Raw genomic sequence first — 12,933 nt, 5'->3', positions numbered from 1 at the left:
AGATTTAGGGTTAAGCACAACTGGAGAACCTTTATTGCGGTTAATGTTATCCACCAAAGTGTTCATTGGCGATGGTGAAGCACATAATAAAGGTTCAACTGTCATTCTTAAAATCACTCTTAACTTACAAACAGTTTAAAGGTCCTATGAAATAATTGTAAAACTTTCAATTTTTCGTTGAATAAGTGTTCCCACATCGCAATTCTCCGCACCATTCTCTTTAGAAAAATATAATTTTTAATTTTACAGCCAAATGAAAGTGGAAAATTGCCCATTTTCTGTGCCAATACGCCCCGCCCACAAAAATTCTGCAGAACGTCTTTTCGAGTATCACGTGACCAGTGACGTCACTTGAGGAAAGCAGCACCAGCGCTGGTGGTTTGTTTTGCTGCACGGTCTATAGGTTTCACGTGTGGATTCGCTTTGTGATGTTTGTTATTGTATTTTTGAATTGAATGTAATACAAGCAGATCTTTCACATTACACAATTTTTACCTGCCTGACAAATAACCATATTTTTATGTAGCATACTCAAAATCTGGATATTGTTCTCCGAAAAGCTCTCATTTTTTATTAGAGCATCACTCACAAGACTATCAGAACGTAATTTTGTGATTTTTTATTTGACTCGGTCCTCGAGCTTGCGCAACTTTCTTCTGGATTTTAAACCAGCCTTTTTACAAAAACTGTTTTCTGAATCTTAATTTCATGCAGATCTCGATCTTTACAGAATCTAAGGCATACCACACAGTCGTGATTTCCAAATAAATTTCAAGCCTCTGGGCCTCGATTCAAGCCTCGATTCAGTGCAGAGTACGCGGCAGCGCGAGCAGCGTATCCGGCATAGAGATCACTGGCGCTAGTGCACCATGCATGAACGAATCAAGGAGCTCGCCCAAAGAGACATCGACACATTTTCTACACCACAGACGAGTAAAAGAAAATAAGAGAACTAAATGAGATCAAACATACAAATTGGGACTATTTATTATACAAAAACTCATATACAGAGATGCCAACCAGTACGATTTTATCGTATTTAGTACGATAAAACAAGTAAAATACGACAGTACGATTTTGGCCATCAAAAATACGATTTCCCGACTTTCTGTCATTGTCCTGTTTTTGTCCCATATATGTGTGTATGTATAAGCACAGTTTCAAATTGCCAAGTGCGTCTTTTTTTCAGTACCATAAAAAGTGAGCTACGTCCGTCTTTTTTTTTTCCTGTAATACATGTACGCGCGTGCTTCCAGTAGTGGTAACAGTTTTTCCCTACTTCACCATGTGCAATTTCTAATGCACACATTTCCAGTCGGGATATCACAATTCTGTGATATAGTAATTTGAATTGCACAGGAGATAAATCCCGTTCACAGCACATAGGATGTGCGAGTCTTTTATCCTCACAGTCGCCGACTTTGCTTGTCAAAACGGAGCCTTATTAATCCAAAATCAATAGTTGTGAATTATAGCTTTTTAATTTCTTTCTTGGTGAGGGGTAAATATCAGACAATAAATCATCAAACAAGGCTCCATGCATCTAAAAAAAATATAGGAGGACGCAGTGCATGGTGCACTTGAGTGTGGTACTTGTATGCTGTTAGCTAGCCAGTTTGAGCTCATGTTCTCTGCCAGAGCTCTGGGTGAGAATTCTATCAGTAATGGCCTAAGTGATGGTGATTTTCTGTTTCAGATAGAGTTTAGATTTCATGTTAATTTTTGAAAACTGTCAAAAAACTTCATGATTTCTTCATTGTGATGAATATTTAAGTTATTAATGAATACATTTTCACAGAATTTAGACTCTCCCAGAATGAAAGGCATTTTCTGTGAAGATCTGCGTTTTCAAATAACTTGTGAAAAACTTAAGGTACATGAACCTACAATACATGTACATTTAAAAATTTACATGTACATGTAGCCTGTGGCTATGTGCTAGAATTTGAATAGAATGAGTAAGATATTGATTTAATTTCTTCATTTCTTTAACATAATTTATATGCAATCCAAGTGCACCTCACAGTCACAATCATACACAAACACTCACCCACAACCGTGATTCTAACCATGAAAAAAAAACTTTAATTTTTTTTCTAAATTTATTATTTGATCTGAATTCTCTCTTTTTTATATGTTTATTTTATTCATTTATTTAGATTTTTTTTTTGGGGGGGTTCATTGTTTGTGGTTCATTAAAGATGAAAAGTAAATAAGCCCATGTAAAGGGGATGTGGAGTGAGGGTGTCAAAACACACTTAAACATTTAAATCTGATTTCTTAGTTGTTTGAATGAGCCTATTCCATAGCATGCTATTTCTGTACTAATTAAAAATTGCAGGAGCTGCGCTTACTATAACCGAATTTGGAGTGTGGTTCACAGTTATATTCTTTTTTTTTTAATTGCCCCTGGTTCCAGAAAATTGCCTCCGGTTCCTGTAAAAAGCCCGCGAGCCGGGGCAATTTAAAAAAAAAATTGCCCTGGCCTGCAGCTGCTTAATTCAAGGCTTGTACTGGTCATGTTGAGTTTTCGTGAAAATCTGATTTTTCACTAAAAAATATGATTTTTGAGGATATTCAGTCTGATTTTTTGTGTCAAGAGGTTGGCATCTCTGCAGAAAGATTGTTACTGAATAGAAATCTGGAATTATAAACCTACCAATAGTTGTCAACAAGCCTTTGTTGATCCAGATTGGCATTGCCATTGGCATCATCTTCCTCGTCAGCTCCGTCGCTGGCTGCACGCTCAAATTGATATGGATTAATTATTCCATCATTTCCATTTCTACCATCATCAGACTCGAAGCTAGATCTTTCGGAGAGAGAAGTAGACCACTCCGATGCTGACTCTTCATCCGAAGGGGAGGAATTCGCCATTACTATTAGTAAAGGTCAATCTCAAGTTCAGTAAAGTTAGCTCAGCTCTGTCAAAGTGCATGCAAACATACAGTAAATAAAGCCGAACGCGAGCCGCTAGCGAAAGCCGACTTCTGTAAGTGACGTCATTATGATTGACAGCTCTATTCGAGGTTTTCGCCGGAAAAAAGGTGGGCGTTCCCTGTCAAGTTCTTTGTCAGGGAATAACTCTGAAACTATCAATCGTACGCAAAAATAGGTCACAGATTCGCAATTTTCATGGCAAAATACCTCTACTAACACATCTTTAGTTTTAATTTCATAGGACCTTTAATGTAACAGCCCCCAATCTATTCACATTCACCTTCCCGGGTTCCCCTCTGAAATCAGTTCATATCTCATCCTAAATGAAAGGAAATTATCCTAATCCTACTTTTCTATTGATTCATGTCCAAGACAATGTTATAAAGTATGTTAATCCAATCTGTCTAATGGGTCCTCCCTGAAGTGATTTGTCTGTTTTATGCTATCAAATTATCATGGCTAGAGCAGTTCATGAAGTGGTGTAAGAATAGAAAAGGGGATGATTACTTTTTGCAATTGCCATTCATACTCCACATGTATGTGCACTAAAAGCAATATTAAGCAAGTCTCCTATGAAATACTCACATAATATTAGACAAATAAAATCATCTTGTATCTGAATAACATCTTTTTATCTATATCCATTCATACTACAGGTGAATGGCTTCAAGTCATACGTGGATAGGTTTCTGAAGAGTTTTCAGAAGGAAGACAGTGAACCGTTGAAAGTTATTCACGAGGAGGTGAACTCACGATGGGAGGTGTGTCTGTGTATGAGTGAGAAAGGATTCCAGCAGGTCAGCTTCGTCAATAGCATTGCTACTACCAAGGTATGCAGACTTAGGAAATCACTTTATTTCAAATAATGAATTACAAATTAAAGCAGATGCTTTTGATGATTAAAAAACACAAAACAACACCTTAAAACATCTCCAAGCAGTGTGCAATCAAAGGATTGTTATAGAATTCCTTCTATTTTGTTCAAAGACTTTGACGCACTGTGACATAGGCAGAAATATGGTATTTGCTGAGATATTTTCATTCCATGTAGAGTGGCTATTTGAATCCCGGGAATGTATCACCCATAGCCCCACCTATTTTTCCACTAACTGCCAGCTTCACACTTATATTACAAACCACGGACACCTGTCACCACTATGATGTGGTTCATTCCAGCACATTTATTTTGTGTTGTTAACAAATGCACTGTTGGTGTAGATACTAAAATATACTCAACAGCAATCTTTGCATATTTTTAAGCCAGTCTTTGAAAATTAGCGCTATGTCGGTTCATGGAATTGATTACATCACAGAAATGAATCATGTAATTTCTTGTGTAGGGTGGTCGTCATGTGGACTATGTTGCTGATCAGGTGATTACTAAACTGATTGAAACAGTGAAGAGGAAGAACAAGGGAGGAGTCAATATCAAACCATTCCAGGTAATAAATCTCTTATATTATTGTGTTTTTTAAAAAAGAAAAATAATAGTAAAATTCTGCTTCTTATAACGCTTAATACATCAGGGGAGCGTTTCATGAAAGGACTTGTCGGACGTTTTAAACGTCAAGTCCCATTTTATCCGACAGTTACCATAGTAGTGGTGCTTCTCAGCCAATCAGATTCAAGGAAAGATGTCAGACCTGACAAATTGTCGGACAAAAATTTTGATGAAACGCTCCCCAGAATGACATCTGTAAGCACTTTACAGATATATATGATTACCTCATTCATCTGATATTGGCTTGCCAGTATACAATGTGTGTACTTTTCCCTCTTCCTGAGGAACATTCCATTCCATCATGAACATGAAAGTTAGATTGACAAAATATTTGAGTCAGAAAGTTGACCAATATGGAAGATCATTGCTTTTCACTGAAATTCTGTCTGCCTTTAAAGCAGCTTGCAGATGTGTTAAAGATTGCTAAAATACTAGCAAGAAGTGAATATTATGTTGGTATCATCCCAGGCAGGGTTTGATTTAAAAAAAAATGTTTGGCTTAGGCCTAACATTTCATTATTTTTGGCAAGGCAGCTTTTCCTATGTGGCCTTTCTATATTACAGCCAAATGGAAACATAACAGTCTCAACAATACTGCCAAGGCAAATGAGAGTGAGATTGAGGCCAAGATTGCAATGGCCTCAAATTAATTCAAACCCTCACTGCTGATGAAATTTTTAGTGAAACAGAACTTTATTGTTCCAACCACCATACATTTATGTATTCTTCCTACAGATCAAGAACCACCTTTGGGTATTTGTGAACTGCCTGATTGAAAACCCCACCTTTGACTCGCAGACCAAGGAGAACATGACCTTACAAGCCAAGAAGTTTGGCTCAGAATGTAAACTGAGTGAAAAGTTTATCAAAGGGGTAAGTGTGCTATGTTAGAATAAAAAATAAAGGAAGGTTGGTTAATAATAATGATAAATAGTTTGATAACTTGAAAGCTCATAACCCCACTCCCTACTCCCCAAAAAGTTGCATTAGATCATTAATGTGATTTTGATTAACAACAAAGCGATTTCATTATAATGAATTCTGTTATCAGTATTTGCAATATTTTTAGCAATATTAGGAATCATAATATTAGACATGTATTGATTTTTTAATTGAAAAAGCATGAATAAAGTTGAATTGACAACTCTCAATGAGACTAAATGTTTAGCATTCATGTTTCAGATTTCTCTCCCGTAAATTACCTTTGTATCCATTCTCTTGCAGGCTCTGACTTGTGGTGTGGTAGAGAGTATCATGTCATGGATGAAGTTCAAGGCTCAGGTGGGTGAAATCAACATAAAATATAATAATCTGCTTATATAAACATTTTAACGATCACAAGCAATTTGAATTATAGACAAAAAATTATGACAAATTGAAACAAGATAGAGGAAATGAAATAAGAAATTGATTTCTAATACAGTTACAGAAAGTTTTTTAAAAGTTTCATAGATTGGGATAGAGGATTAATTCTCAAAAGAATTTGAATTTTGATATTACCTGAATTTGATTTACTGCTACAACTCTAATAGTTATAGCAGCATATCCTGAGGTATTCAATTCATGGCAAGTTTTCCAACATAGCCGGCAACATTTTCCAACCAGGGTCCAGATGCGATGCGATTGGCAACTTGCTGCAATCAGATCCTAGTGCAGTCACATCGCATAGTGTGTGCTGGGCTTTAGAATCATTTGGCATGTGCAGTAGACTCTGCGTAAGTTGACATTTCAGGAGACAAATAATTGCCTAACTCAAACTCACGGGACACCAGCGACAGAGTTGTTTGCTGAGGTCTGCTAATTGGATCGCTTTTTTTATTTAAATTGTGAGACTGTTCATAATATTGAACAAAATTTGAGGAAATTTTCGAAAAACATCAACGGTGAAGGGGGCTGGAAAAGAAAAAAAAATACATGTAGATCTAGGCCTGCATGTACAGAACTGTTTGCCAACTCAAAAAGTACCTAGAAATGTCTTCAAAAGTATGCTTCAAATTGCACCATTTGACATAAAAATTCAAAAAGTGTCACGTTGTGGGATATGGGACACCCCACCCCCCCGCTCGGTCGCTCTGCTCCCTCGATTGTTGCAGCAAAATATTTTCCTCTTTTTTTTCCTACCGCACTCACATGCCTGACACAGTCCCCCATATTTTTTTAAATTCATATTCATTATGCAAACACTTGGTTAATCATTTTTATCGGATAAGGTTCGACCTCATTTTTAGATCGCTACCACAAGTGGCTTCTCTGTTTAACCTCCCAACACAGAGCCAATTGGACAAGAAGTGCCACTCTTCCAAGCACTCCAAGCTGAAGGGCATCCCAAAGCTGGATGATGCCAACGACGCAGGAGGAAAGAACTCTTCTAAGTGTACCTTGATCCTCACCGAGGGAGATTCAGCCAAGACTCTGGCTGTTAGTGGTCTTGGTGTGGTCGGTAGAGATCACTACGGTGTGTTCCCTCTCAGGGGTAAGCTGCTCAATGTGAGAGAAGCCTCTCACAAGCAGGTGAGTGATTATAATTTTTCTGAATCTCTGGCCTTGATCGAATTTCTCAAATTTTTTAGCAGGGAATAAGTTGACTCTCAAAAGTTTTTATTGATGGAAAAATACTTTTTACAGACTTCTGTGTAGTCCATCGCACCCCCACTGCCATATATAACATTTTTAAAAAATAACTATCATATCAATAATGCGAAGCAAATTGTAATGTGTTATCAGCAAAAAAAAATCTGTTTTGTGTCCACTAAATATACTGCTTTTTATCCAGTAGGGTTAAGCCTTGTTGAAAAGTCACAAATGGAACTTTTAAGAAAAGGTATGACTAAAATCATTCTAACATTGCTCGTTCTGTACAGATCATGGAGAATGCCGAGATCAACAACATCATCAAGATCCTAGGTCTCCAGTACAAGAACAAGTACGAGACACCAGAATCCTTGAAGACACTCCGATACGGCAAGCTGATGATCATGACTGATCAGGATCAGGATGGTTCCCACATCAAGGGTCTCCTTATCAACTTCATCCAGCATAACTGGCCCAAACTCCTCCATCACAACTTCCTGGAAGAGTTCATCACACCTATTGTCAAGGTAAGGCGTCAATCTGAAGGGGAGTAAGAAAGTCCGATCAGGATCACGATGATTCTCACTTTCAATATAAATTGAATTAAATGGATAGAATCTAGTAAAAAATACCCTCTGTTCAGTATTAAAGGGGAAGTTCACCCTGACAAAAAGTTTATTGTAAAAATAGCAGAAAAAATAATAAAAATATTGCCAAAGGTTTCAGAAAAATCCATCAAGTAATTAAGAAAATATTAGAATTTCAATTATTTGATTTGTGACGTCATATGCCAGCAGCATTCCTACATTGCGAACGATAAAAAATCAATGAAATGTCATTTTCTCAGAAAATTGAAAATGGTTTTCACTGTACCTTTTGTATACTAATAGACAAATCATTTCACACCCGATCATGAATAGAAAACAAAATTAAGTCATCAGGAACCATACAAAATTTGAAATTCATGCATTTTATATTACATAACACATGGGGCAGCTGCTCGTTTATGACGTCACAAATCCAAAACTTTGAACTCTTTAACTTTCTTACTCTTTAACGGATTTTCCTCAAACCTTCACCAATATTTTTTATTATTTTTTCTGCTATTTTTACAACAAAGTTTTCTTTAGGGTGAACTTCCCCTTTAACCTGTACTTTACATGTGATGGAAGCTGTATGCCACTCCTCAACTAAAACTTGTAACAATTGTTGCAAATTTCCTTTCCAGTCAGGCTGAATATAATTTGATATCAAACTATGCATTCACATGAATGTAATTCCAAATTTATAAGGGGTGAATATTACTTGAAAATCATCAATCAGAACTGATAGACAGGGACATAACTTTTGAATACATGTAATATATATGCAGCGCTAAGCCTGAGTATATCTTACAGTATATGAGAATATATGTATTTGTTAATTGAATATAGGTTAGCAAGGGGAAAGAAACCCACCCTTTCTACTCTCTACCTGAGTTTGAGGAGTGGAAGGAAGAAACTCAAGGATCTAAATCATGGAAGGTCAAGTACTACAAAGGTATTTTTTTTTACATTTCTTTTTACCTTTATTAACCCATTAGGGACTGGAGCCCACATGTTTGTTAGCTGGAGTCTATGGAAAACATGTGTTATAGCAAAATCATCCAGTCTCCAATGGGTTAAAAAAATTTTATTTGGTTGTATCTCATATCTCTGTCACCCTAATACCTTGGTCACTTTTGCTCTACGGCGGCCATACGGCGAGTCGAAAACCGCCATTTTAACATTTTTGGTCCAACTACATATAGGTGGTTTGAATTAAAATGAATAAAACGGCTGTTTTCGACTCGCCGTACGGCCGCCGTAGAACAAATGTGACCAAGGTATTACTCTCAATCTTGTGACCTTTGACTTTGTATAAATAGTACAAACATGAGTTACATTGACTTGACGTTTTGCTATGTGGTCAAAACACATTCCATACTAACTGCAAGAAAACAATATCATGATGCATTTTACAGTTACAATAGAGTGAACATTTATTGTATTAAGAGTTAATCATTTTGACCTTTGAACTATGACCTTGTAGGTTTGGGTACGAGTACCATGAAAGAAGCCAAGGAATACTTTAGTGACATGGTCCGTCATCGCATCCCATTCAAGTACAAGGGCCCTGAGGATGATGAAGCTATCGTCTTGGTAAAAAATGTTATTTCTAAAATTCAAATCCCAAACTGTTTATCTCAGTTCACGTTCTTGTCAGTTCAGTTCAGCAATTGATTGTAAGACATGTATCAATTGCAATGATTATCATGTGTAATTAACTGACTTTACAATCAATTGTTAATGTTTGTGTCATGAGGCCCATTTTCTTTGTTTTTGTACTAGATGAGAAAGTTTCATTCATTATTCATCTGATGGTTTCATGTCTATATATTTGAATATGCCTTAAAGTTATCGCAAGACCTGGCTTGTGAAAAGTACCGCGAAAGTTCACTCGTAGACCATCTTGATAATTTTAGATTTGGAAATCATGCATTATTTGCAGAAAACTGCTGAATTTGCATTTGATCAATATCTTTATAGGGGCTCTGTGTATTTCAGTTCACAGGCTTAGAAATGAATGATTGATAAATTACATTTTTTGTAAAATGTATGTTGACTTGTTGATTAAAATCTTGTCTATTGTAATATTTGTCACCAAGTGGTGAGATACTATTATAGATATGTTATTTTCCCATCTTTGTGATCTTTCTTGTAGGCTTTCAGCAAGAAAAGGTGTGAGGATCGTAAGACCTGGCTGACTGAATTCCTGAAGGAAAGGAAAGAGAGGAAAGAGGCTGGTCTTGGAGAGGTAACAATCCACCTGAAAATGTTATCTTTTGCAAAAAATATCACCCTAGCTCTCTTTTATTTCAGTTTCACTTTGAAATAATTTCTTTCTTCCAGTTGGTGAAAAGATACTTGCTGATACATTATTCAACTAATTTGATGGAAGGTTTGTATTTTTTTTCTTCAAATTTATAAGGAAGTGAATAATGGTGACCAGCGTTCACAGGAGACATGACTGATGAACTTTGGCAAGAAATTGAAGAGATATAGACAGCTTCTTATAGAGCAGGCAACTCGGGCCTAGAAAGAATAGAAATGCCTAAAATGTTCACTTGAAATGAAATACATGTATTTGTATACAATAGATGTCTTCAATTGAAGATAGATCTATTCTGATAGTTTTGAGCTCATTTTACCCTTTTCTTTTTGTCTTTTCAAACTATCAGATGTACCTTTACAACAAGGATACCCGGCGCATCACATACGAAGATTTCATCAACAAGGAACTTGTTCTCTTCTCTAACATGGACAATGAGAGATCTATCCCATCCATGCTCGATGGTAAGTAGTACTACCTCACAGATTATTACTGAATCTTCAGGGTTCCCACAGTCATGGAAAATCCTGGAAAAATTTGTGGTCATAGAAAGTCAGGGAATTTAGAAAATTTGTGAAAAGTCATGGAATTGCATTTACCTCTTGGCTATGGCAGCTCTCCAGTTTGTTGTTTCTCTCAACTCTCATACTCTGTGATCATACTCTGCTATTATAATTAGTGTTCATGATTTCCATTTTTTCCCAGTTTTGGGACATCTCAAAGTCATGGAAAGTAGCAATTTAGTTATGGAAAAGTCATGGAATTCTGTTTTCAAATTTCTATGGGAGCCCTGATCTAGACAATGGATGATTTCAAGTTCAATGCTGGCTTTTCGGTGTTGATCCAACATTTTATCAATACGATGACAAACTTGATGTGGAGCTGGTTTAGGGATGAAGCTCACCAGGTTTCCATATTGTGATTTTGATCATGTTGGTTAAAGTCATTTTATGGTTTGTTTGTTTTGAGAGGGGGTTATGAGGTATTTGGACCGTGGCTGTAAACGCATGATGTTAAGCTCTTCTAGTGGTTGTGGTGGTGGAGGGGGGGGGGGGTTAATCAATGTTCTTATTTATGGATATCTTATTTTCATGGTTTCATCTTGCTAGGTCTGAAGCCTGGACAGCGTAAGGTTGTTTTTACCTGTTTCAAGAAGTACGAGAAGAAAGAGATCAAGGTGGCCCAAATGGCCGGTGCTGTGGCTGAGCTTTCTGCCTACCATCATGGTGAAGTAAGTTATCACATACAGTCACATGTAGTCATGACCTATTCAGCAGTTTGTGAACCGACCTTTATCCCTTAAATAGTTCGTGAAGCAGACATTATACACAAATAATGCAGTCTCAAGTGCTATTTCAGCTGATTTTGGCAATGGTATCGTTCCACAACCCTTCGTACGTTCTGACAGAGCTGCCAAGTAGTACTGATTTTCCGTATTTAGTACTGAAAATAGAGAAGAATATTGATGGTTTCATGCAAATACTGATTTCTAGAGTTGTAATTTATGTGTTGTCCTGTGGTATTCCTGTGAAAATACTAATTTCCTCACAAAAATACTGATTTTCAGCCTTGAAAATACTGAAATGTTCTTGTTCAGGTTGGCAGCTCTCTTCTTACCCTTTTCTCTTGTCATCACTCACAAGACAATCCTCTCTCTGTTGCAATAATCGCTTCTTACTGTCTACCCAATGTTTCCTATACTTTAGTTCAATTTTCCAATTTTGAGAGAGGTATTTGTTATAGATTTGAATGATGAATGGATGGCGTGAAAGTTTGATATCAAATGCAAATCCATTTGTCACAGCCACTTTTCACTATTTTGAATTGTGTTTAATTGCAAAGATGTAAACATCTACAGTTCTTTTATAGTTCAGATGAATTACTTTCCATCATCACAAAAATCATATTTTTTCCTTTATCCTTTTTTCCCAGGGAAAATAGTTTATGACTTGTCATAGTACTGGCGCTATATATGGTACTGGCGCTACTTGGCGCTATATAGATGCCTATTATTATTATTACTGATAAACAAATAATTTTGTTGTTTTAACATCTTCTTTTTTTTTCAGACATCCTTGATGAGCACCATCATCAACTTGGCACAGAACTTTGTTGGTAGCAACAACGTGAATCTCCTGCAGCCCATTGGTCAGTTTGGTACCCGTCTTCATGGAGGAAAGGACGCTGCCAGCCCCCGTTACATCTTCACTCAGCTCAGGTAACCATTTACTGCCACTTGACATGACCTTCTACACTCATTCATCAACTAGCGATGTCGTTTTTCTTGCAAAGAAATATTCTAGATTCATGCACATCGAGTCGCTCAAGACTGCACAGCTGTGCAACAAAAACTGTTCCAATATGTGTCTAATCTTTATTTTGAATATTGTATTTCCTGTTTCGGTCTTTTCATGAAAACTAGATGGAGATTGCATTGAATGATATTGAGCAATATGGATAGGATCTGAAATCAAAATAAGGGTATGGATCTAAAATCAACATTCCTACCATTTTGAAATCTTTAGTAAATGAGAATGACAGAGTCTATATATTGTGCACTAATTGGCATCAGACCATACCCAGAGTTGCTAATTTTCCGGATTTTTCCGGAATTCCGGATTTTTTCCTTTGCTGAAAAATATTCCGGGAAAAAAAATCGATTGTCAAAGTGAAATCCGTAAAAATTTCCCCTCCAAATCTTGTCACGGAGTTCGCTACGGAGAGCGCAATTTCAATTTTGGATGGCCAATTTGCGCAGACGGAAAATTATTAGCGTTGTGCGCAGCATGAAGTTTAGCTGGTACTGTACCTGCACGGTACGCGCGAGCAATACATTGTAGCAGTTGCAAACGCCGCCCTATACCCTGCAGGGATATGGGTGTCAGCGCTATCCCAGTCGGGCGATCGCCCGGTAGAACCGCTCGAAGCACGGCCCGGTGTGGCTGCAATTGCCTGCTGCTGCGTGAGTGATTGGTTGTCTGCCGCGGGATTTCAGCTGAAAACCTATTTGC

At 37.1% G+C, this 12,933-nt stretch overlaps 1 protein-coding gene across 1 annotated transcript in view; it reads left to right on the top strand.

Moving 5' to 3' along the window:
- LOC121413434 (DNA topoisomerase 2-alpha-like) overlaps positions 1–12,933 on the top strand; it is a 40,635-nt gene that overhangs the window by 9,782 nt on the left and 17,920 nt on the right. Inside the window, exons 8-19 of the mRNA XM_041606248.1 lie at positions 3,597–3,770; positions 4,281–4,382; positions 5,177–5,314; positions 5,666–5,722; positions 6,713–6,952; positions 7,303–7,539; positions 8,446–8,551; positions 9,083–9,192; positions 9,755–9,847; positions 10,272–10,386; positions 11,032–11,153; positions 11,992–12,140. Of these exons, the coding sequence (XP_041462182.1) occupies positions 3,597–3,770; positions 4,281–4,382; positions 5,177–5,314; positions 5,666–5,722; positions 6,713–6,952; positions 7,303–7,539; positions 8,446–8,551; positions 9,083–9,192; positions 9,755–9,847; positions 10,272–10,386; positions 11,032–11,153; positions 11,992–12,140 (1,643 nt within the window). The remainder of the gene's footprint in view (positions 1–3,596; positions 3,771–4,280; positions 4,383–5,176; positions 5,315–5,665; positions 5,723–6,712; positions 6,953–7,302; positions 7,540–8,445; positions 8,552–9,082; positions 9,193–9,754; positions 9,848–10,271; positions 10,387–11,031; positions 11,154–11,991; positions 12,141–12,933) is intronic.

This window comes from Lytechinus variegatus, chromosome 4 (genome assembly GCF_018143015.1).
Source record: "Lytechinus variegatus isolate NC3 chromosome 4, Lvar_3.0, whole genome shotgun sequence".
Lineage (NCBI taxonomy): Eukaryota > Metazoa > Echinodermata > Echinoidea > Temnopleuroida > Toxopneustidae > Lytechinus > Lytechinus variegatus.
The sequence above is the reverse complement of the archived record's forward strand: the minus strand, read 5'-3'. Positions and strand labels throughout refer to the sequence as shown.